General features: G+C 35.2%; 1 protein-coding gene across 1 annotated transcript in view; it reads left to right on the top strand.

The window, feature by feature from the left end:
• The window catches only part of LOC129946732 (type-1 angiotensin II receptor-associated protein), a 31,681-nt gene extending 8,227 nt beyond the window's left edge, over positions 1 to 23,454 (top strand). The window contains exons 3-4 of the mRNA XM_056057037.1: positions 22,727 to 22,796; positions 22,889 to 23,454. Coding sequence (XP_055913012.1) covers positions 22,727 to 22,796; positions 22,889 to 23,109 — 291 coding nt within the window. The 3' untranslated portion in view covers positions 23,110 to 23,454. The remainder of the gene's footprint in view (positions 1 to 22,726; positions 22,797 to 22,888) is intronic.
• The last annotated feature ends 496 nt before the right edge of the window (positions 23,455 to 23,950 follow it).

Below are 23,950 nucleotides of genomic sequence, written 5' to 3'. Positions count from 1 at the left end.
AAATATGTCAAATAATGTCCGGGAACGTAATGATCGTTCACGAAATGACGATTTCAAATAAGAGCGCAATTTGATTATACGGCGGCTATCTTAAATGCGATCTGACTTTATCAATAGGAACATATTTGAGGTTTCTTTGTTATTTCGAGTCGTAAAAAAGAATTTTATCAATAATTAAATGTAATAAATACGTTCACGGAATGACGGACTGTTGATGTACGCTCTACGAAAGGTACTTAACATTTAAATATAATTTATTTGACGAAAAATACTCTGACAGCCGGCTTTGTTAGTGTGCTCCTCCTCGACTGACGTTTGACACCGAATGGCTGGATTTACTTAAAATTATTTTTGATCGATTATCGATATGTTCACTGAAATGACTTGTATTCAACAAACTATTTTTGCATTTTTATAGTTAAAAATAAATAATCTTTTAGTATCCTCTCTAAAACTACATTTTGTATAAAAAATACAATGTATTAAGTAATGACCGGGGTTAAATACCTTGGACTTCTTAAAATTTTTAAATTAGGACGCTTTCCCGAAATGATTTTCTAGCGTTTATATTGATTTTATTTAAAATTCACCTTACTAATAAATTATATTGTTTTATGGACACACAAAACAGGTTAGTTTTAGTATTTTATTCATTAATCAATTAAGTCTAGATTTAAGGCATTAAATTGCTAGCAAAGCTAATTCTGAACCTTGGTGATTTTGAGCCATATAAACCATTTCACAATAATGAAGATAAATAACACTTAGAAATACTAAAATTTTATATTTTTTCGCAAAAATTAATTGTAACACACAAAAACTGTAACCAAAATAATGTGACTGAACATTTCCCCAACTGTTCCTTCAGTATGTAAAAACCCGTTAGAATGAACATTTCCACAACTGTTCCTTCAGTATGTAAAAACCCGTTAGAAATAGTAAATCACCGAACTGGGACATATTTCACCTAAATCTGAAGTCTTTTTTAAATTACAGAGCACTTTGAACTTTCGCTGGGACATATGTGAGATTTAACAAATTTTAAGTTCATTGAATTAACGATTGATCGAAATAAGAGAGTTTTTGGAATCTGTGCCCCAACCTGAGCCGCGGTCTTCCTCCATTGCGTTCTTCGGGGTTGGATTCGATACCTTTCAGGGCTGGAGCGTTTATGTCCATTCGCTCTAAATGACCCATCCATTTAAGTCGTTTTGCTTTTATTCTTTTAACCAGGTCAGTGTCGTTGTACGGACCGCACAGTTCGTCGTTGTATCTTCTCCTTCGTTATGTATGCAGACGGCACCAAAAAAACTAAACAAAAATTGTCTCGAAGAATCTTAAGACGATCTCATCTTTCTTTGAAAGGGTCCAGGCCTCTTCGCAATACATGAGAACCGGGATAATGAGTGTCTTATGAATGGTTATTTTGGATGATCGAGAGAGAACTTTACTACTCAATTGCCTTCTAAGTCCAAAGGAGCATCAATTTGCAAGAGTTTTGAATTTATACTTGTTCCTAGACAGATTAAGTCCTTAACAACTTCAAAGTTATAGCTGTTGATGGTCACGTTTTGACCACTAAACCCATCTTCTCCGCAAAGCAATGCTCAAAAACTCTCTAATGACATCACGCTTTAACCTTTCATTTATGACAAAATCATAGTCGTATCCAAGTAATTATTCTAATTGGATGGACCTTTGGAAGATTGTGCCTCTAATCTTCCCGGTTGAGTTTTGTACAATTCTTACCAGAACGATGTTGAAGAAGTCGCCTTGTCTAAAACTATTTTTGACACCAAATGCCTCGTTGAGATCTTTCTGACCTTGATTGAGAAACTTGCATTCTCCATCATCATTCTGCACAAGATAAGTTTGACAGGGTTTGCAGCCAAAACTAAACATTGCTTTGTAAAAAAAAACATAATGTTACTATTAAAAAAAAATATGTTAGTTTGCATTGGGTTTGAATTCTTGAGCATTGCAGTCACGAGAAAGACAGAGAGTAGTAAAGCAATCAACATTCGCGCAGTACGGTTAAAAATTGAATCTCTGTTCTGCAGTATGTATGACCGAAGAAGTTGTGTCTAATGATGGGCAATTTCAGAAACACTAGTACAACGGTTAAATTTGTTAACAGGAGAAATGAAACTGGCTATTTCGCTAGAGCATAGTCCGTTAACATAACGCCAAAAAAGGTGAATCAGAAACTACGACAAGGTTTGAGTGACGTTATTGAATTGATGATGTCAATGTCACCAATAATTTTAAAAGCTCTTCTGTCCAAGTTATGAACTGGAGCACCAGTTTAGAGATGGAAGTTATACTCAAGGTTTTGTAGATAGTATCCAAATCAGAGGAATCGAACAACTTCTTGCCTCGTCTCAGAAAACCCTAACAGAGACATCGCGTATGTGATTTTTCCACAAGGGATCGAAATATTTAGCTTTAACGATACAAGATAGCATTTGGTTTTCGAAGCATTAACTTTCACTGGCCGTTATTATGTCCCATTTTACACAATGCTCGGTAGATGGGAATTCTATGAGCTTATAATATTTTTTCATTAGAGTACCACATTCGAAGAAGAAGAATGTTAGTCTGAAAACGTATATAAAAAGCTTAGAGTACTACGTCACCGAAGAAATGTATTTTATTAGAATTTAAGGACACAATAACATTAATAATAATGATTAAGACTGTTGGAGACAGTTCAGAGTTAAACATCATAAGCATATAAAGCTTATAAAACAACAAAAGATAATCTGGCCCTTAGGCAGAAATACATTCAGTGCCACCTTGAATATGACTGTCTTAATAGCTTTCTTTTTAATAATTTTATTCTCTCTGCTGAGTCAAAAATAAGAAAAGATTCGAAACACTTCTGGAAATTTATAAATATTAAAAGAAAGTCTTTAGGGATTCCAAACTGTATGAAGTACTCCAATTGTGTATCTAGTGATATGAACGTTATGTGCGATTTATTTGCCGATGTTTTAAATCTGTTTATTTGCCATCTGCTCCTTGTGAACCCCCTGATTTTTCGCCATCTTATGCTATTGATATTGGAAGTTTAGACTTAACTGTTTCTGATGTTTTTTAAACTCTAGCTAGCCTTGTTGTAAATAAAAGTGCTGGGCCAGATAACATAGCCCCTGTTGCACTAAAAAACTGCGCTGTTTCTTTCAACCAGTCTTTAAAAAGTGGCCAATTTTTGGACTGTTGGAATATCTCTTATATACTCCAATTTTTAAGTCTGGCCAAAATGTGACCAATTATAGGCCTATCTGCAAATTATCAGTGATCCCAAAAATTTTCGAAATGCTTGTCTGTTATATTTTTTTGTTAAGGATTGAATATCCGAATAGCAACATGGTTTTGTTTCTGGTAGATCTACTTCATTTCTATGCGAATCTGTACTTTTCGGGTTCAAAAATAGTTTACAGACCGATATTATCTTCACAGATTTTGCAAAAGCTTTTGATAGAGTTAATCATAGTATACTAATTTTTAGGCTTTCAAAACTAGGTTTCCATTCTAATTTCATAAAATGGATTTCTTCCTATTTAAATAATCGGGTTTAATTTATAAAATTGGGAAAGTTTAAATCCAAAAGTATTGACGTAACTTCAGGTGTTCCGCAAGGAAGTCATATTGGCCCTTTGTTATTTATCCTTTTTATAAATGACATTGCGGTAAATTTTAAATATTCGAAGTATCCGGCTCATAAAATCTTCTACAGACTGTCTGTATCTTCAAGAGGATATCAATAAACTGGCTGAATGGTGTGAATCTAACAAGTTATTCCTGAATGTTGCCAAATGTCAGAGCCTTACAAGCTATAGAAAAAAAAACACCTATCATATTTGATTATACTATTAACAATACGAGTTTAGATAGGGTTACGGCAAAAAAGGATTTGGGAGTTATATTGGATGAAAAGCTTTCGTTTAACAAGCATATTGATTAAATAGTCAGTAAAGCTAATGGGATGCTAGGGTTTATCAGAAGATCTAGGGATTTTTCCGATCCCTACACTCTCAAATCATTATATATTGCACTAATTAGATCGGTACTGGAATATTGTAGCATAGTTTGGAACCCCTATTATATTACTCATTCTTCTAGAATAGAAAAAATACAAAAAAGTTTTACTAGGTATGCTTTCTATAAATTAAATTGGAATATAGAAGTACCATCTTATCCATCTAGAGGCCTGCTTTCAAACGCTTGAAGTAAGGAGAAAATATTTTTCAGAAATGTTTGTAAAAGATTTAATAAGCAATCGTATCAAATGTTCTTTTTTGTTAGAACGAATACTTTTTTACTTTCCATCAAGGACTTTCCGCTCTAATTTTCATTTGCGAGAGACTTTTCATAGAAGAAATTATAGTAGAAACGAACCGTTTGCACGTTGTATAAAAGAAACGAATTCTGTTGTTGAGGTTATTGATATTTTTTCTAATATTTCAAGAGATTTTTTTAAAAAAATGTTATGTTTGCTTTGTTATCGCAATCTGTAAGCCATCAGAGATGCCGCCTCTGAAGTGCTAGGTTTCACACGGCCACCACAGCGAAACCCCTGGTTTGACGACGAATGCCGGCAAGCTCACGCAGCGAAACAAGAGGCATACAAAACGGCGCTGCACAAAAGGACGAGAGCTGCTCGCGAGCTCTACGAGCAAAAGAGGAGAGAGGAACACCGGCTTCTTAGACGGAAAAAAAGAGAGCATGAGAAGCGCGCGATCGAGGAGATAGAGGGATGTCACAACAGGAATGAGGTTCGTAAATTTTACCAAAAGGTAAAAAAACCTCCCAAGTGTACCAGCCACGAACCGAAGCCTGTAAAGACGATCAAGGGAACATCGTAGTAGAACCACAGTCGATGCTGAGAATATGGAAAGATCACTTCTCCAAATTATATAACGGCGATGACGAACCGAATTCCGCTGTAAGGGAGATAGAACCACTCAACCTCGGCGACGCAGATCAACAATTCCGCCTACCCGACCTTGACGAAGTGAAGATAGCTATATCTAAACTTAAGTCAAACAAAGCTGCTGGAGCTGACGGCATCACCGCCGAACTATTCAAAGCAGCAGGCGATGACTTGGTAGGGAGCATGCACCAACTCATCTGCAAAATTTGGTCGGAAGAAAGCATGCCCGATGAGTGGAATCTCAGCATAGTGTGCCCGATACATAGGAAAGTCCACTATCCACCAAATATTCACACTACGGCAGATCTTGGAAAAACCCAGGAGCTTCAAATCGATACCCACCATCTCTTTATCGATTTTAAAGCCGCGTATGACAGCATCTATAGGGAAGAGCTCTACCGAGCAATGTCTAGTTTTGGCATCCCTGTCAAACTTATCCGTTTGTGCAGAATGACGATGGAGAATGCACGCTGCTCTATCAAGGTCGGAAAAGATCTTACCGATGCATTTGATGTCAAAAAAGGTTTTAGACAAGGCGATGCACTGTCATGCGACTTCTTCAACATCGTTCTGGAAAGAATTGTGCAAAACTCAACCGTCAACACTAGAGGCACAATCTTCTAAAGGTCCATCCAATTACTAGGATACGCAGATGATATTGACATAATTGGAAGATCATAGCGTGATGTCAGTGGAGCGTTTTTGAGCATTACGACGGAAGTTAAGAAGATGGGTTAAGTGGTCAATGAGGGCAAGACCAAGTATATGTTGTCATCAAAAAAGGACACTGAACGACGACGTCTTGGGCACAACGTCACCATGGACAGCTATAACTTTGAGGTAGTTAAGGACTTTGTCTACCTAGGCACCGCTATTAATGCAGACAACGACACCAGCGCTGAAATCAAACGAAGAATAAATCTTGCAAATCGCTGTTTCTTTGGACTTAGAAGGCAATTGAGAAGTAAAGACCTCTCTCGAGCATGTAAAATCACCATCTATAAGACACTCATCATCCCAGTTCTCATTTATGGCGCTGAGACCTGGACCCTGTCAAAGAAAGATGAGAGCGTCTTAGGATGCTTCGAGAGAAAAATTCTTCGGGCGATTTTTGGTCCCGTATGCATAGATGGAGAATGGAGGAGAAGATATAACGACGAGCTGTACGGGCTGTACAGCGACACTGACCTAGTTAGCAGAATCAAAGTCCAACGGCTTAGATGGCTAGGTCATGTAGAGCGGATGGACATCAACGCTCCAGCCCGGAAGGTCTTCGAATCCAATCCCGAGGGACGGCGCAGTAGAGGAAGACCGCGACTTAGGTGGCGCACCCAGGTGGGAGAGGACCTCAACCAACTTGGCGTGCGAAACTGGAGACAGCTAGCTAGGGACCGAGCTGGCTGGAGACGCTTGTTGGTTGAGGCCCAGGTCCGCCCCGGACTGTAGCGCCACCTTAAGTAAGTAAGTAAGTAAGTTTTGTAATTAAAATTTATCTATTGCTACCATTATTATTTCTTATTATTTTTGTACATATACTTATATTTAATTGAATTATTATATTAACTTTTGAAAGTAGTCTGTAAGAGTTGTACTCTGTTTGATGAAATAAACTAAACTAAACCCATCCAATACTTCTTGTGTTGAACGGCTGAAGGACGCATTTTTGATGCCAGGCTTTATCAAGCGCCTTTAATGTATCAAGTGCAATAGTCTTTATTTGTCCAAAACGAAGTAAAGACTTGTTCAACTGTTCGAAGCATTCGTTAATCAATATACATATTTTCTAAGCAGATACAAATGAAGCGCTTCTAGCTTGGTGAGCGTAACGCTCAACTAATTAGCGAGCCATTCGCCACAGTACAGTGTTTACCATGACCCGTGTTGTATCCATGTTTATGTCTTTAGAAATGTTTTGAATATTCTGGTTGGAATTTGTAAGATGCTGTAAAATTAAATGATTACAAAAATGCGCCCATTAAGCAAAATAATGCATACATAATAAATTGTTTCTGTGAATGCAATTGTTTACAAATTTGTTTAGCAATTAAAAAAAAGGATTAAATTGGAGAAAATACAAATCTTTTAATCTATAATCCAATCTTCTTGCAACTACAAACAAAATATAGATTTCCTTCAGTTTTTTTATAGGTAAACAGACAATACTATCCGTATAACCTTTTTCTTATTATGACGTAAGTTGTTTAATCAAATTAGTCATTATCAACAACAGGCTTAAAAACATCGACTGCCTTCCAAATTATGTATGTTCTCTCAATTTGATGTGACATCAGAAACCTTATACGATAAGGATAAATTTGAATAAAAATAAAAATAAATAAATAATAAGTATCAAAAACTTCGTAAAAGGGGTTACGAAAGTTTTGAATGCAATTTTATGAATTTTTTAGTTATTCTTACTTAAATTAACAAACAGTTTTAGAAATGAAATGAAATAACTTATTGATGAACTCTTATCCAAACATACTCCCATCAATTTATGTAGAAATTGTTGTGTTTTAATGCAGCATAGTTAATATCCTAACGTACTGTTGCTGCTGCAGTAGTTTGACTACCATTACCTATGCCGCCGACGAAGACGACAGAGTTAGTAGGCTTCTCTAAGAGGGTTAAAATGATTATATTTCATTTCAACCACATATTGTGTGTGTGTAATTAAAAACCTTGCGTGAGGTAAAAATAGAAAATAAAATCAAAACGAAAAAAAAAATCATGAAACTATCGGACTCCGGATGCCACAATTCATCAAGTAAAATACTTACCACACTTTGATTTCTTTTCTTTTCGTTTCATTTGCTCATTTTGTGTTTGGTGCTGGTTTATTGTTTGTTCACAGGGGTATTCAAATGAGTTAGTTTACATTATACATGGTAATATTATAATGTAGGTAAAGACACATAGGAGGTGGCAATTGGATATATTGCTCTTAGCTCATGCAGCAAGTTAATATAATGTTCATGTTGGACGAACTACAAATAAAAAAAAAGTTAACAAATAATCCATCAACTCAAGGGTAGTTTGTGAGCTTTTATTTTATACCTTCTTTTCCTATATAAAATGAAGTTGTATGAATGTTCGTTCGGTGTATATTTATTTGTATACATAATTACCCTAAAAGGTCAACGGACTTTAATTGAAAACAAAACTTAACGTCTAGTTAGGAACTTTTACTATTTGAACTAAAAATATATCATGATTCAGAGGAATTTTATAGAAAATTATAAAGTGTCCAAAAGCTAAAACCGCTGAGTAGAATTTGGTGGATTTGTTAAAAAATCGAAAGTTTATTTTTAAGGATAAAGGAGAAGACGCGTTTAGGTCTACTTATTGTCCACAAAAGGGATACATACTCTTTGAAAGCTAACGTCGAGTCTATAATTTGATGTATGGGGTTAATGGGGTCTCAAGTGTGGCAGCAAGTGTTACAATAAGAATTTAATTAGTAAGAACAGTTTGCAAAAGAAATTACTTGATGAACTGAAATGAAATTATTTATATTTGGCTTTTTGTTTATACGGCTAAATATGGAATATAAAATCATGATTGACGATTAATTCACTTAAGAGTTTGACAATTCTTCTCCTTGTTATTTGAACCAAAAGGTACTTGTCATTCTCTTAATCCGTATTAAATGCCTTCCTATACCCTACAAGGGAATGGATGGCGTACTAGTTTGCGTTTGTTTTTTTTTTGCTAAGGAAAACACCATAGAGAAAGCAAATAAAAAGCTTGATACTGAACTCTCAAAGCAACTTATTCCTTTTCTCTTGGTAAATTGCATATGGACTCCATTATAGGTGTCCTTAATGGCCACTGCCTAATTGGTAGGCATACTTTTTGTCGTGGAACTCCTGCAAATAAAGATGACGAGGCAGTCTTTCACCATCCATATTCAGAAAGCAAAGACAAGTTAGGAGACTCTTTCTATGATAATCTAAGTCTCAAACACTTGAGACCAAGTACTGGGGTGGAATTCAGTCTGTGTAAGGTGATAGTCACCGGTGACAATCACGATTTGGTGACTTTTTCTGGTGACAGCTCTTTAGTTGTCACTTTCATGGGAAATTGATTTTTATTTTTAGTTGCTGAAATTTCAAGACAATATGAATGTGTTTGTGCCTTTGATTTTACATTCGGAAAATTAAAATATTAATCATAATAGAAATGGCCGGCTCTTGAGGATTAACCTCCGCAATAAAATAAACATTCTTGATCTTCTAAGTCCAAAGTAAGTTCGCATACATATGTGCTATACATGCGGTCAACACACATTCCCCCTATTCTTCGATTAGCCGTGACTTTAAATTTTCTTGGAGGTGGTGGCTACCAAAGGCAAGTTGGCGCTGACTGGTCAGCTCCAATGGGCCAAAGTACTGTTTGTGAGGTTGTTTCTAAGTAAAAATAAATTAATTTTATTACTTGTTTTTTATTTTATTATTTGTTTCCTAGTAATTGGCTGCATTGATGGGAGTCATACTATGATTCTCCGCCCTTCGGAAAATGAGCATATGTTTTTCAATAGAAAAGGAAGACATAGTGTAAACGCTATGATCTCAAGTCAATTTTTTGATTCATTAATTTTTGTTGCCTAGATCTGCAAAGAAAAGAGAAAAATTGTGGTAATAAATGGAAAATATGGCGGGAGTGCTGACGACAGCTTTGTATGGAAGCAGAGTGCTCAAGTTAAATGCTGACTATTGTGCAGGCAGAACATCATCGTCGCTACTTGGTACATCAAAACTTATAATTACATAATAATCCGGATAGCTTCAGATCGGTTTTTGAATACAACCACTGAAATTGTAACAAACGTCAGTGAATTTCTTTTAAAGTGATACCAAATTCTAAACTAAATTTGGTCATCACCTTACACAGACGCAAAAAATTGTTTGATCACTTTTTATGATCACAAAGGTGGCAATCAAAAATCACCTAAGCTGATTCTACCCCTGCTCTTAGGGCGCTTATTTTTTAGCCCGTAAAAGTGTGCTTTTGTTTAGGACATACGGTATCGTTTCTGGACACGATGTTGACAAGGTCCCATATGTTTTTTCCATTCTCCTTTTTTATTATAGTTCTAAAATTGAATCGAATTGAATTGAATATTTATCAAAAATGCTTCACAAATGCAGAAAAATCACAACAATTTAAAAATGTATTTAGTTTTCAAACACAATTTGTTTCTAAATCGAAATACAAATCAATTAAAATCTTAAGAAAAAACAATTATTAATAAGAATTTAATTAAAAATACTGACGAAACTAATTTAATGCATTTGCAGCTGCCGTTGAATTGATTCAAGGCTATTATCTTCTTATCTTAATTAGATTCGAGAAGTTCTCATTTGTAATAAGCCTTTATTTGACTCTCTATTAAATTTTGAGACACCTTGAATTTAATAATTTCATGGTTTTGTAAAACTCGTATTGAAATTTATTAAAATTTCAACTACTTGCTCAATTTTTTATAATACCCGTTTTTAACAGTATTTTTTAATTTGGTTTTGATGTGCTTATAGCCTTAATAAGACGATGGTCAAGAGTCACTTAGAGATTTATGAAAGACAACATTTAAGACTTTGAAGAGCATATAAAGGGTGATTTTTTAAAAGCTATAAGAGAGTTTTTCAAATACAATTCAAAAAAGTCCATGAAATATTTATTTGAATCGATAGTACTTAATATAACTTAATGTTTGAAAGCGTCTCAAATGTCCATCCGCTTAGTCCAATTTTGGCATACTCTTTCCAACATTTTGGCCGGTATCTCAAGAATAAACGTTTCAATGTTGTCTTCTAAAGCGTCAATTAAAGCGGGCTTGTCTATATAGATATGAGATTTGGCATAGCCTCACAGAAATAGTTTCATGGCTTTAAATCGCACGATCTAGGTGGCCTATAGATCGGTCCCTAACGTGGAATAAAATGTTCACCGAACTCGCCTCTCAATAAGTCCATTGTTGCCCGTGCTGTGTGGCTTCTGCATTTTGGTACAAAAAAAGTTGGATATCATCTCACGGTTACGTTACGATTCGCATCTTCATCTTTAAAGAAGTACGGCAAAATGATGCTGATATTCACTCCTAAATCGACAATTCTGCTGATTTACGTACCCTTTGATCCAAAAATGAGCTTCGTCACTGAACACAATTTTTCAATAAAAAAGTGGATCTTCGGCCAACTTTCCAGAGCACATTGACCAAAAATTTTAGGTTGCAGTAAGTCGTTCGGCTTCAATTCTTGGTTTAATGTTAAAAAATGTAAATTTGGTACCGTAGCCCGAATAGCCGCTTGTGTGGGTCGATTATACTGATCATAAAATGGAAGAAGCACGCGAGGAACTTTCTTAACAGAGCACGCATTTTGATAATAAAAATCAATAATTTGCAAGCTTTGTTCGTTTGTAAGACGATTTATGGTTAAATTAGAGACCAAACTGAAGATGTCTGACAGTGAAACAAAACACGAAACGTGCGTCAGCTGTTTAAATCAGTGTTGCCAAAAATATAATAGCTGACAAATCACCCTTTATAATACTATAAATGTTTAAACTGTATATTGAAGATTGAGATGATAGATAAAGGAAACTGCAAGGAACTCTATTAATTAGAATTAGGTTAAGATAGCCTAAAAAAACTAACGTTTTTTCGGCTCATCTGAATAGGTTTAAAATTAACACAATGGATGTTTGTGGGTTATGTGTTAACAGTTAAGTTTGTTGGTAGTTCTAATTGTTTTAAACCGTTTATCAACAACATAGATCAACAAAAACGTTTAAAGAGGAAAAAAAGCTTTAGCGAATTAGTGCTAAGCAAAAGAAAAATTGCAACAACAATTAAAGAATGCCAAAATTAAATATGGAGGGAACATATAAAGAGTGGACCATATCAATGGTGAATAGACCTGCACTTATTAGATCTGCTTCAAAATCGCAAGATTTCGCGTCAAAAATAAGATTCAAAACTAGTGTTCTTTGTAGTTAGACGACAGTAAGGTTTTCATCATTGAAAACAAACATTGGAATTTTTTTGACATGTCGTTTATAGCTATCATTAAAAATGTCTGTCATTGGGCGCATTCACAAAGCTAGTGGCTACGTAGTCAAAATTCAACTAGCTTTGTGAATGCAAAACTACACTACAAAGCTAGTCAATCTGAAACTGTCATATTATTGACAAATGCAAATATATAAAATAAGAAACATTTTTGATTTGATAACTTTAACTTATCTTTTGTGTTTTTAAATTCAATAAAATAAAATTTAAGGCACAATTTGAATGATTTATATTTGTATTTAAAAACTAAACTATTTATTTTATGTTGAATTCGTGTGTTTCAACCGAGCAGTTGATTGTGAAACGTCAAAATCATTCTCCACTAACTTTGTAGCCGAATTTTGTACACTACGTCGGCGGGGAAATTTCAACTACTTTTGTAGTTAGATTTAGCCAATCAGAATCCCTTGACTACGTAACCACTAGCTTTGTGAATGCGACCATTGAAAACAATTTCCTGATTGAAATCCACCGAAACACTTTTACTGACAGAAATCTGTCATTAGAATTGTGTAGAATTGGAACACAAATAAGTGGAACGATTCGTTTAACTCTTAAACATAAAAGTATCAGCTGTTCGGAAAATAGAAAATACATTTTTAGAGATAAATCAATATGCAATTACAATATTTCAAAACAAATTCTTTGTGAGATTTCCGATCGATCAGTGTATAATTTTCATTCCTTATCAAAGGAAAACACCGTCAAATATCGTTTCAAAAATTTTCCCGAATCGATTTCAATGATAGCTATAACTGGCACCTAAAATCAGAAAAAACAAATCTGATCAAAAAACGAAAAAATAATTGTCTAAAAATATGTACATATGTACTTTTCGTGAAAAACGGAGTGGAGGCGAGTTGTATTTTAAGATACAAATATACAGGGCCTAGATGACTAAAACTATTACCGTCATTATCTTCGTAAAGAAGAGCGTTATTAAAGCCGTCACCATAGCTGTGAAAGCGTGTCATGGTGTAGAAGCAACTTAGGTAATAAAATCTTTCAGCTGCAATTTCTTACATCGCCAAAGAAATCTTATATGTATGTACAAATGTGTTCTAAACATATGCTTTCCCACAAATATCTGACCATTAAACCCCAATACCATGGTCATTCCAGAATGAATTGTCGGTAAATAAATGGATCGAGAACCTAAATAAAGAGACGTACTTACCTTACCATAACATCATTGAAAATACTCGTGTTTTTTGGCATTCTATAAATAGTATAGTAGAAAATTCCCAAGAAAACTCATCGGCAGTAGCCAGATTTTTGTATTTAAAAATTGGCACAACTGAAGATCTGTCAGAATAATAATTTAAAAAAACACAAACAAATAGAAGAAAGTTTGTGAAAATCAAAAGTTAAAAGTAACTAAAAAACTAACTAAAACTAATAAAATGGACAATTTTCAAGAAGAAATGGTAAATAACCATCTGGAAATTGAGATTCTATAAAAATAGTTCATTTAACAATTGCAGCTTTGACATAAAATAAAAACTTCAAGCAGGGTGTTTGTTCGTAGACTACTAGATTAACATGTGGTATTGAAGCGAGCTTGAAGCTCGACTCAATTCTTTATATAACTGAATGGAGTAGTAATGAGCTTGATTTGACTCAATTCCGGTCGGGGATCGGAGTCGATCAAAATTTATGAAGGAAAACCTGCGTGGAGTAGTTGGTTTTAAAGATTATGCATTATGGTCTGTTTATTTGCATGTTTGTGTACAAAAAATATAGTTCTTATATTTTGTTGAACTAATCAGTTCTTCATTTTCTAACACGAATAAAACTATCTCACTTGCTCTTCATAAAAAAAATCGAAATACCATTTGCGTTTTAGAAAGTGCTGTCAAACTTAATCATTTTTAAATCTTCTTGTGCGGTGAGATAAACCTTTAGTGGAAACAGCAAAACTTAACTATCTTTTCTGTTCTTGCAAAATAAGCCCAGTTAGTCCATTTTCATTAACAAAACTAAATATCAACAGCAACAGATTGATTTTTTCACCAATGGAAAACACATGATTGCAAATGCACAACAACTCACCGAACACAGCCATCGAGATACGAATGCAATTTCAATCGTACCAACACTTGAGGACGAAATCGCATAAGACCCATTCGAGACTCGTACGAATGTCAAAAACCCATCCGTAGTAAGATTCTACTTTAACTTTTATCGGTAGTATTCATACTACGGATACTGTTTTTGTTATTCGTGTAAAATACTACTATACTATTGATAGATTTCCCAACAAAACACGGGTAATATTTGAGCACTTCCTTCTCGCAAGGTGTATGAGTCGAGGAGACAATTTTAGAACAAGGGGTCCTCAATCGATAGAATTAAAAAAGAGTGATAAAATATTCTACTTGCAAAAGATAATTATGTCCCTGTCCATTTAATTTTTGAAACAAATTATTTAAATATGGCAATTTTTCTTGTTTTTTCCAGTTTTTGATATGGAACCTATTCAGATGACCCAAAATGTATAATCTGTGTTTTTATACGAATTTTTAAAAGTTTAATCTCAAAAACCTGAAGTTAAGAATGATTTCCCAGTCGGCCATAACAAAAGTAATGGAAAAGTACAACATGACTGCCAGGAACAAAACATTGCTACTTAAAGTAGGCCAATAAGAAAAGAGTATAGAGATAATGTTGTTTAACATGATATATGCGACCAATCGACGCCACCATTTCTCGAAACAATACTTTCATCGACTTTAGTTTCAAATGCAATTGTGACTCTCGTCTGACTGTTTATGCCATTTTGGTATCAATTTATTAAAACCACATATGTTTATGTCTAGTACATGAAGTTGACCACAGAAATCAAATTGCAGCATGTCTCTTAAGCGATCTCCAATGAATGAAACGAGACGGTAATTTTCACAAAAAACCACAACCATATGTTTTTCATGTTTTGCAGCTTAAAGAATTTTTCTTAAAGCACATGAAGGTTTTCACATAACCACTACCGCATATTCTGTTTGTTTCTTGATAAAGCCAAAAAGGTTTTGCCAAAAAATTACTATGAGTTTATTGGTTCGTCAACAATAAATATGACCAAACAGTTGAAATTCATAGATTGTTGATTATTGTTACAAGGTGCGTTCAGAATGCAAGTTCAAAGTTCTCAAGTCCCAATTAGAATTCCCTTCTAACATCTTACAAACTTGATTTATGAATTGAAAAAATATTTCTATTCAATATGTGAAGAGATAACTTTTCATAACTTTTAAAATCAAAACAAAACAAACATTGTCCCTGGCATTTGGCTTCAAGTGGCGTTATCAAAAAGCAAATCATTATCTTCAAGTGAATTCTTAAGTAAACACTCATGTGCAGTACACAAGCCCATTTATGAGTCACATTTAAACTAAACTATCTCACTGTTTTGTTTATGAAATTGTAAATTTAATTGCTTCATCCAAATTTTGTGTCGTATGGTTTTTATTTGAAATAATGATTCATCCAATTTTCAATAACCAAATGTACTAAATAATAAAAATAAATAAAATAAAATTAACTTATTAATAATTCACTTTGATAAGGAAAAGTGAATTGCTTTTATAACAATTATATTGTATCAATCTAACTAATTGGTGTGATATTAAATAAATATTTATTGTTATCTACTAATTTATTTATATTCATTTTCAAAGCAATGTTTTGATTTGAAATTAGGCCAATTACACTGGTCGCTGATTGTTCCTTACAATCAAATTGAATTTTTATTTCGATGGGTGTTTTACGTCTTAATTGAAATAGGACTCCAAAGTGTCTTTATTGCGTCAGGTTTTGAGATTTTGCTTTTTAAAAAATGAAGAAACACCATTACAAAGATTTTTAAAATGGAAATTCGTTTTAGTATTTTCAATGTTTTTAATATTTATTTATTTATTTTCTTATTTATTTATTCAATCTACGATACTTAATCCACAGATTTGTTTATAGAATATATACAATTTCGTTGTTATTATTAAATATTAATTTGCATAAATAGGAACAATTAAGAGAAGTTAGTATGCAATAATGTTAATAATGAATTTTAAAATTGATTTCCTTTAAGATATATATCTAGTTCATTATAGTACATATTAAAAAATGTACAACTGTTGGAAATAGGTTCATGCTGGCCATAATTTGTAGAATGAGGATATTCAAATATGTAATTTCTCGTTCTTAATAATCGATTGGACTATTAATCAAAGAAAGCAAAAACTCGCCATCAATGTCATTTGAAAGAAAATCACGAATAAACATAACACTAATCATTCTACGCCTTGATTCATGAGTTTGCATCCCTAGCAAAAGGCATCTAGATTTATAAACAAGATTTGAGTAATCATTTAAACTAAAATTTCTTAAATCAAATCTCAAACAATTGTTTTGGATATTTTCAATTTTTGTTATCAACTTTTTAGTATAAGGATTCCAAATGGCAGAACAACACTCCAGTAATGGTCTAACAAGTGAACAAAGAATAGTTTCAGTATGTATAGGTCCTTAAAATCAGAAGAATTCTATTTAAGGAAACCTAACATAGAGTTAGCTTTTGAAACAATATAGGAGACATGTGAAATAAAGTTAAGTTTATCATCAAATGCTACGTCTAGGTCTTTAATCTCGTGAACTCTTAATAGTTTGATTCCTTTGAGGAAATAATAAAAAATTATGGGGGTTTTTAAGTAGCTGTAAGTTAACACAGAACACTTTGACATTTTAAGGTCAAAATCATTTTGTTTTGTTGTTTGTAACTTTAAAAATTTGTACATATATCATCTGCAAATACTAAGCAGTTGGCTGTTGATAAAACTGATGGAAAATCATTAATAAACAAGTCAAATAATGGTGGTCCCAAATGGAAACCTTCGGGAACACCTGAATAAACTAAGATCGGGCTAGACTCCAAGTCACCTATCCTAACAATTTGTTTCCTACCAGTGAGAAAGGAGTTCAACCAGTTTAGTAGGTTCCCATCAAAACCTTAACTTTTTAATTAAAATGACTTGATTTACTCTACTAAATGCTTTTACAAAATCAGTATGAACCACATACATTCGAGAATGCTTTTCTACTGCGTTAAATAAGAAGATAAAGATAAGAAAATCAAGCAAAATTAGTCGTTGCGGATCGACCACTTATGAAACCATGTTGAAATTTAGAGATATGACATTTGATTATTGCGTATAGCTTGTACTATTTTGTCAAAAAGCTTCGGAATTGTTGAAAGATTACTAATTGGACGATAATTTGTAACCAACTTCTTATCCCCGTTTAAAACACGTAAACATTCTTCCGACGAAAAGAAGCTTTTATCAAAATAAAGTCCACGGATTTCTTGCAAACGAGAGAGGTGGGGAGAGGTGTTTTATCCGGCTCCCCATCCTTGGAGTTATACTTAGGATCTGGCCCTCCAGGTTTTAGGTTGTGCGTCGGGGTGACTTCCTGGCCACGTAAAAGCTTTCAAAGTTGCGAAGCACCAACAAGCCTCGGATACGGACGGATTTACTGTTGACAACCAACGCAAACGAATAAAGGACAACGAACTTCGGATATGCACGTGGAATGTTAGGTCCCTTAACAGACCACGTGCGGCCGAAGAATTAGCGGAGGCCCTAGAACGATATAAAGCAGATATCACCGCCATCCAGGAAATACGATGGGATGGGCCGGGCAAAAAGAGGATGAAAAACTGCGATATTTACTATGGTGACTGCTACCACGAAAACCAACAGCGCTTATTTGGATGCGGATTCGTCATCGGAGCCAGACTTAGGCAAGAAGTCTTGAGCTATAGGTGCATCAATGAGCGCCTCATGACCATACGCATCAAGGCTAAATTCGGCAACATTAGCCTGATATGCGCGCACGCCCCCACAGAAGAGAAAGACGACAACACCAAAGACATGTTCTTCGAGCTCTTAGACAAAACATATGAGCAGTGCCCTAGCTACGATATTAAAATAGTCCTGGGCGATTTTAATGCCAAGCTAGGAAGGGAAGACATCTTTGGTGGAATAATCGGGAAAAACAGCCTGCACGACAACACTTCCGATAATGGATTCAGGCTCATAGATTTTGCTGCGGGGCGAAACGTCATGGTAGCCAGTACGCGTTTTCCAAACCTCAACATCCACAAAGGAACTTGGACTTCTCCAGATCAATCTACCGTCAACCAGATTGACCATATTGCGATCGACGCCAGACACGCTTCCAGCATTATGGATGTACGAACTTTCCGAGGAGCTAACATCGACTCGGACCACTACCTCGTTGTAGCCAGGGTAGCACTTCGGATTTCCAGACCCAAGGCAAAACAGGGAGGTGCTGGGAGAAGATACAACGTCGAAAGGCTACAATCGCCAGAGATCGCCAAATCCTTTTCCGACCGAGTGACAAGTAACCTCTCTCGAAGTTCTCTGCCGCCAACACAATGTATCGAAAACCAGTGGCAACATTGCCAAGATGCTATGAGAGAAGCCGCCTCTGATGTGCTGGGTTTCAAACAGCCACCAACAAGGAACCCCTGGTTTGATGAGGAATGTCGGCAGGCAAATGCAGCCAAACAACAGGCACGCAAAGCGGCGCTGCATAAAAGGACGAGAGCTGCTCGTGAGCTCTATGAGCAGAAGAGGCGAGAGGAACGCCGACTTTTCAGAAGGAAAAAGAGAGGGCATGAGAAGCGTGCGGTCGAAGATGTTGAGAGGTATAAAAGCAGGAATGAGGTTCGAAAGTTTTATGAACAGGTGAAACGAAATTCACAGGTACATAAACCTAGAACCGAAGGCTGCAAAGACGAAAGTGGAAACATCATAGTGGAACCGCAGTCAATGCTGAGGATATGGAAGGACCACTTCTGCAGACTGTATAACGGCGACGAAGAACTGAATCCCGCTGTCAGGCAGGATGACCCATTCGATATAGAGGACGAAAGCCAACAATCCCGTCCTCCCGACTTAGACGAAATAAAGATTGCCATATCTAAGTTGAAGTCTAATAAAGCCGCTGGAGCAGATGGCTTGAATGCCGAGCTCTTTAAAGCAGCTGGAGATAAGTTGGTTAGGAGCATGCACCAACTTATCTGTAAGATATGGTCGGAAGAAAACATGCCCGATGAATGGAACCTCAGTATTGTTTGCCCGATCCTGAAAAAAGGAGACCCTCTAAACTGCACCAACTATAGAGGAATAAGTCTACTTAACATCGCCTATAAAATCTTCTCTGCCATAATATGTGAACGTCTAAAGCCCATCGTCAACAACCTGATAGGTCCTTATCAGTGTGGTTTTAGACCAGGAAAGTCCACAGTTGATCAAATATTCACATTACGGCAGATCCTGGAAAAAACTCAAGAGCACCAAATCGACACCCACCATCTTTTCATCGATTTCAAGGCCGCATATGACAGCATCTACAGGGACGAGCTGTATAGAGCCATGTCTAGTTTTGGCATCCCTGCCAAACTCGTCCGTTTGTGCAGGATGACCATGGAGAATTCATGCTGCTCCATAAAGGTTGGAAACAACTTAACTGAACCTTTTGATGTCAAAAAAGGTTTTAGACAAGGTGATGCGCTGTCATTCGATTTTTTTAACATCGTGCTTGAAAGAATAGTGCAGAGCTCACACGTCAACACTAGAGGCACTATCTTTCAAAAGTCTGTCCAATTACTGGCATATGCTGATGACATTGACATAATCGGAAGAACTCAGCGTGATGTCAATGGGGCTTTTGTGAGTATTGAGGCAGAGGCGGCAAAAATGGGTTTAACGGTTAATGAGGGCAAAACAAAGTACATGCTGTCGTCTAGAAAGGACATACAACACCGACGTTTTGGTCAAAACGTCACAATCGACAGACGTACCTTTGAGGTAGTCAAGGACTTCGTCTACCTAGGCTCCGCTGTAAACGCAGAAAACAACACCAGCGCTGAGATCAAACGCAGAATAACTCTTGCTAACCGCTGTTTCTTTGGACTAAGAAAGCAATTGAGTAGTAATGTCCTCTCTCGAGGGACCAAAGTGTTGCTATATAAGACCCTTATCATCCCCGTCCTGCTATACGGTGCAGAATCATGGACCATGACAAAAGCGGATGAAAGCACCTTGGGTCGCTTCGAGAGAAAAGTTCTTCGTGTGATCTACGGTCCCGTATGCATCGAAGGGGAGTGGAGGAGAAGATGGAACGACGAGCTGTACGGGCTGTACAGCGACGTAGACTTAGCAAGAAGAGTAAAAGTCCAACGACTAAGATGGCTGGGTCACGTAGAGCGCATGGAAACCAATGCTCCGGCCGCGGATCAGGTGGCGCGCACAAGTGGAAGGTGACCTCACCCAACTTGGAGCGCGAAACTGGAGACATCTAGCTAGGGACCGAGCTAGATGGAGTAGTTTGTTGGGTGAGGCCCTAGTTCACACAGGACTGTAGCGCCACCTTAAGTAAGTAAGTATTTCTTGCAAATAGGACAAATGCTAAAAAATGGTAAACATATTCGTTTTGGTTTGAGTTGCAGATTGAACAAATTGCATCTAAGTCCGTTCTATGTGGCCTGAAGTTACGCTTAAGAGTTTCATTTTGTATTTTGAATACTAAACTTATATCAGAAGCAAAAAGGTCCTCATAGATTCCATATCCTCTAGAAATTGGTATCCATACACTTGATTCCCATAACAAAAGCAACTGTTCACTTTAGCCTCAAAGGGCTTAATTTTGGTGTAGGGTTCCGAAGCTTGTTCAAAAAAATGTGACCACATCGAATTTATAGCTGATTTGGCTAGTACCAGTTTCTCTTTAATATGATTTTTGATGTTCAAATTATGAGTGATAGTAAAACCCAGATATTTAGACTCGCTGACAACTTCAATAGTGGTACTATCTAATGTCCAATTTCGTACATTATTATCTGAACGGTTTTGAGGTTTAAAAATCGCAATATTGTTTAAATTTATTTATCTGAAGCTGCAATGTCACTGGGTTATCAGAGAACACCACCACGTCATCAGCAGTTGACGCCTCCCGGTTATTTATTTTCAATGTCGTTATTGAAACAAGCGAACATCATCGGACTGTATTGTCCGTGTTGAATTGAATACTTTAAAATCTTAATGATGTCTTCTGTCGCAAAAGCGCAATCTAACTCCAATGTCACTATCCTTAGGTAGCAATTGTATCGAGGAAACTGAACGACTGTTAGATCTAGGTATGTACATGTGCATCTCATATCTGATAACGCCAAAAATGGTACTAAGGGTTTAGATTTTCTCTGGCTATGCAAGGAGTTTTGTACCCCTTCTACTCTGGCTTTAATATACAAAGCCTTTATTCGTCGGAAACTTTATTTAAACTCTCACATTTGGCAGGTGCTCCAATAACTTGAGTATTTTAAACAGACTTCAAAAGAGATTTCTAACTGAAACAATTGTATCTCTTAAACACCGCCGTAAGGTTTCATGCCTATCAATATTTTACCGTATTTTTCAAACAATTGCATTCCTTTCCTCAAACAAATTTACAGTAAAACCCGTTTTCTGGGCTCTCATCAGTGTACCCTTGAAGCCAGTTTTCGGACGTACTGTAAAGTTCGAATATTCTTTTTTTAGTCGCAAAACACGACTCATTTAAATGTGCAGGCATTCAAAATCAATGTGCATCGTTATATCGTTTTGACCCTATCCTACATTCTTTAAAAGGGGATTTATAATCCCTTGCGCTTGATATATATCCAAAAAAATTAGATGTGTTACTGAATCTAGGCGCTAAACCTTGAGGCGTCAATTTGCGAAATAAATAAATTCACACAGAAAGCCAAATAATTAATTGATTTGCTACCTCAAAAGTCACAGGCAATCCGATTAGTTATGTAACTTCCTCTGAGTGTCTCAATTTGACCAGTCGTATTTTAACTTTGGGTTTAAGCTCACAGGCACTTCTAAACCTTAACCTTTGAACTTCTTAAGTTTTTTGTCAATTTAAACTCAAATATTTCTTAATTATAATTAATCTAGGTTTTTCAAGCCTTTATTTTTCTCTCTCTCTCTCAAGTACAAATTAAAGCATCCGTATGTAGTTTGAACTTTCAAGCCCCTTAATTTACGTCTATGTAAATCCTGCTGGAAGTTAACACGCAATATAAAACAATCAACATAGCATAGGTAGTCTCGCCACCGCCGCCGCCGGTCGCAGCCTCGTGCCGACCGTCCACCTCCTGTATTCCTTTAAATCACGCTACATACTATTCTTATTATTATTTCTTTTAAACGTGACCAATTTCGGTCGGCACGGCAGGCCATAAGTCTTCATGCGCTGCTATTTTGGGTAGATTATGGGTTAAGTAGGCATACTTTGAATTATTTTGTCCCTTTGTTTGTATGTTATTTGAATTAGGTCATCAGTTGTATGGATTTTTGGTATCCTCCTTCTCCTGTTTTCAATTAAAATTTTATATATTCAAAGATGGTAGTGCTTTAAAATCATCTTACTTAGCTTTATAATTAATATTTCAGTCCTCATAGTAATTCCCTTAGCTAGTTTGCTTGCTATGCTAATTATTATTAAGCACATGCAGCAAATAAATTAATCAATATTGAATTTAATACAACAATAAAAAAAACTGCAATCCCAGAAATCAACAAATTTAATTAAATCATTCCCTTTACCATCTCATCTCATTGCATACATATTTTTTCTTTTTTTCGTTTTTCTAGGCTCTCGTGATAGACGCTTGTAGCATTATCCTTGATTTAATAAGCCTCGTAGTTTTTTTCCATTATATGAGTGAGTTTTATTTTTATTTTGTATCAACAAAAACATAATGCTTCTTTTGTTAATAAATTCTTATATTTTATTAATAATTTAAATTCTTACAGATGGCTGGGCAGTTGTTTTCACCATCATAAATATGATCATTCGACCATTGACTGTGATGCTCTTGTATCGTGAATACACAAATCGCGGAGGTGCTGCAATTCCAACTTCGTCGGTTTTTCCCACAAGCCAGCAGAGAAGCTACCAAGATATTGATCGGACGACTCAACCAGTTCCTTCGAACAATACACAGCCAGGGCAAAATGTAGCTGTTATTTTCTAAACAAAACAAAACAACCGTTTTTATTTTATTTTGTTTCTAGCTAACTAGTCGTTACTTAATCTCTTTTGTTTTTCTATTTTCTATTAACATTAAAACTATTATTATTTTATATTTATATATTACCTTAAAAAAAAAAAACAACAACAAGAAAAAAGAGCAAAACGTTATTTGTTAACGAGTGATTTTTTGTAAGCTAATATTTTTTAAATTAATACATAAATATATATAAAAAAAAAACTTAGCATTGGGATGGGTAGCCAAAAAATAATGTTTAAATATATTGTTCGGCTGTTAGTTGAAAATCTCGAAAATAAAGTCTAAACTTATCTTAGTAAAAAAAAAACACCAATTGAAAATGTTTTTTGTTAGTGTGAAATTTAAAGCAGATTTAGAAATATTGTAGGTATTCAAACTTTTTTAATAATTTAACATTCTTTGTTAAGCTTTGTTTATCTTGTTGCTACTTAATTTTTGTAAATGCAAACTTTAAGTAGATTTTAAAACATGTAAAACTTTAGAAAAAGCTCTGTGTACACAAAATTTAATTTCATCCAAAGCTTCACAATTATTTTGAAAATAGTTAAACAAAGTCTTATAAGTTTGTTTAAATGCCTTCTACAAGTCTGTTTTCAGAATTGTACAAACATACTTAAATTTGGTAGAACTTTTATGTCTAACGAAAGTGTCCTTAACTGTAGTTTTTGATATACAGTGGTGGAAAAAATGATATAGAAATGCAGGATTTCATATTAAAAAAGTGTTCAATATACTTAGATCTTTTAACTTTTATAGTTTTTAAAGTACCGTTAGATTTCATAAGATCAAAATTTGTATTTTAAAG

This window comes from Eupeodes corollae, chromosome 2, assembly GCF_945859685.1.
Source record: "Eupeodes corollae chromosome 2, idEupCoro1.1, whole genome shotgun sequence".
NCBI lineage: Eukaryota > Metazoa > Arthropoda > Insecta > Diptera > Syrphidae > Eupeodes > Eupeodes corollae.
Note: the sequence above shows the minus strand (reverse complement) of the source record. Positions and strands in the feature narration are given on the sequence as shown.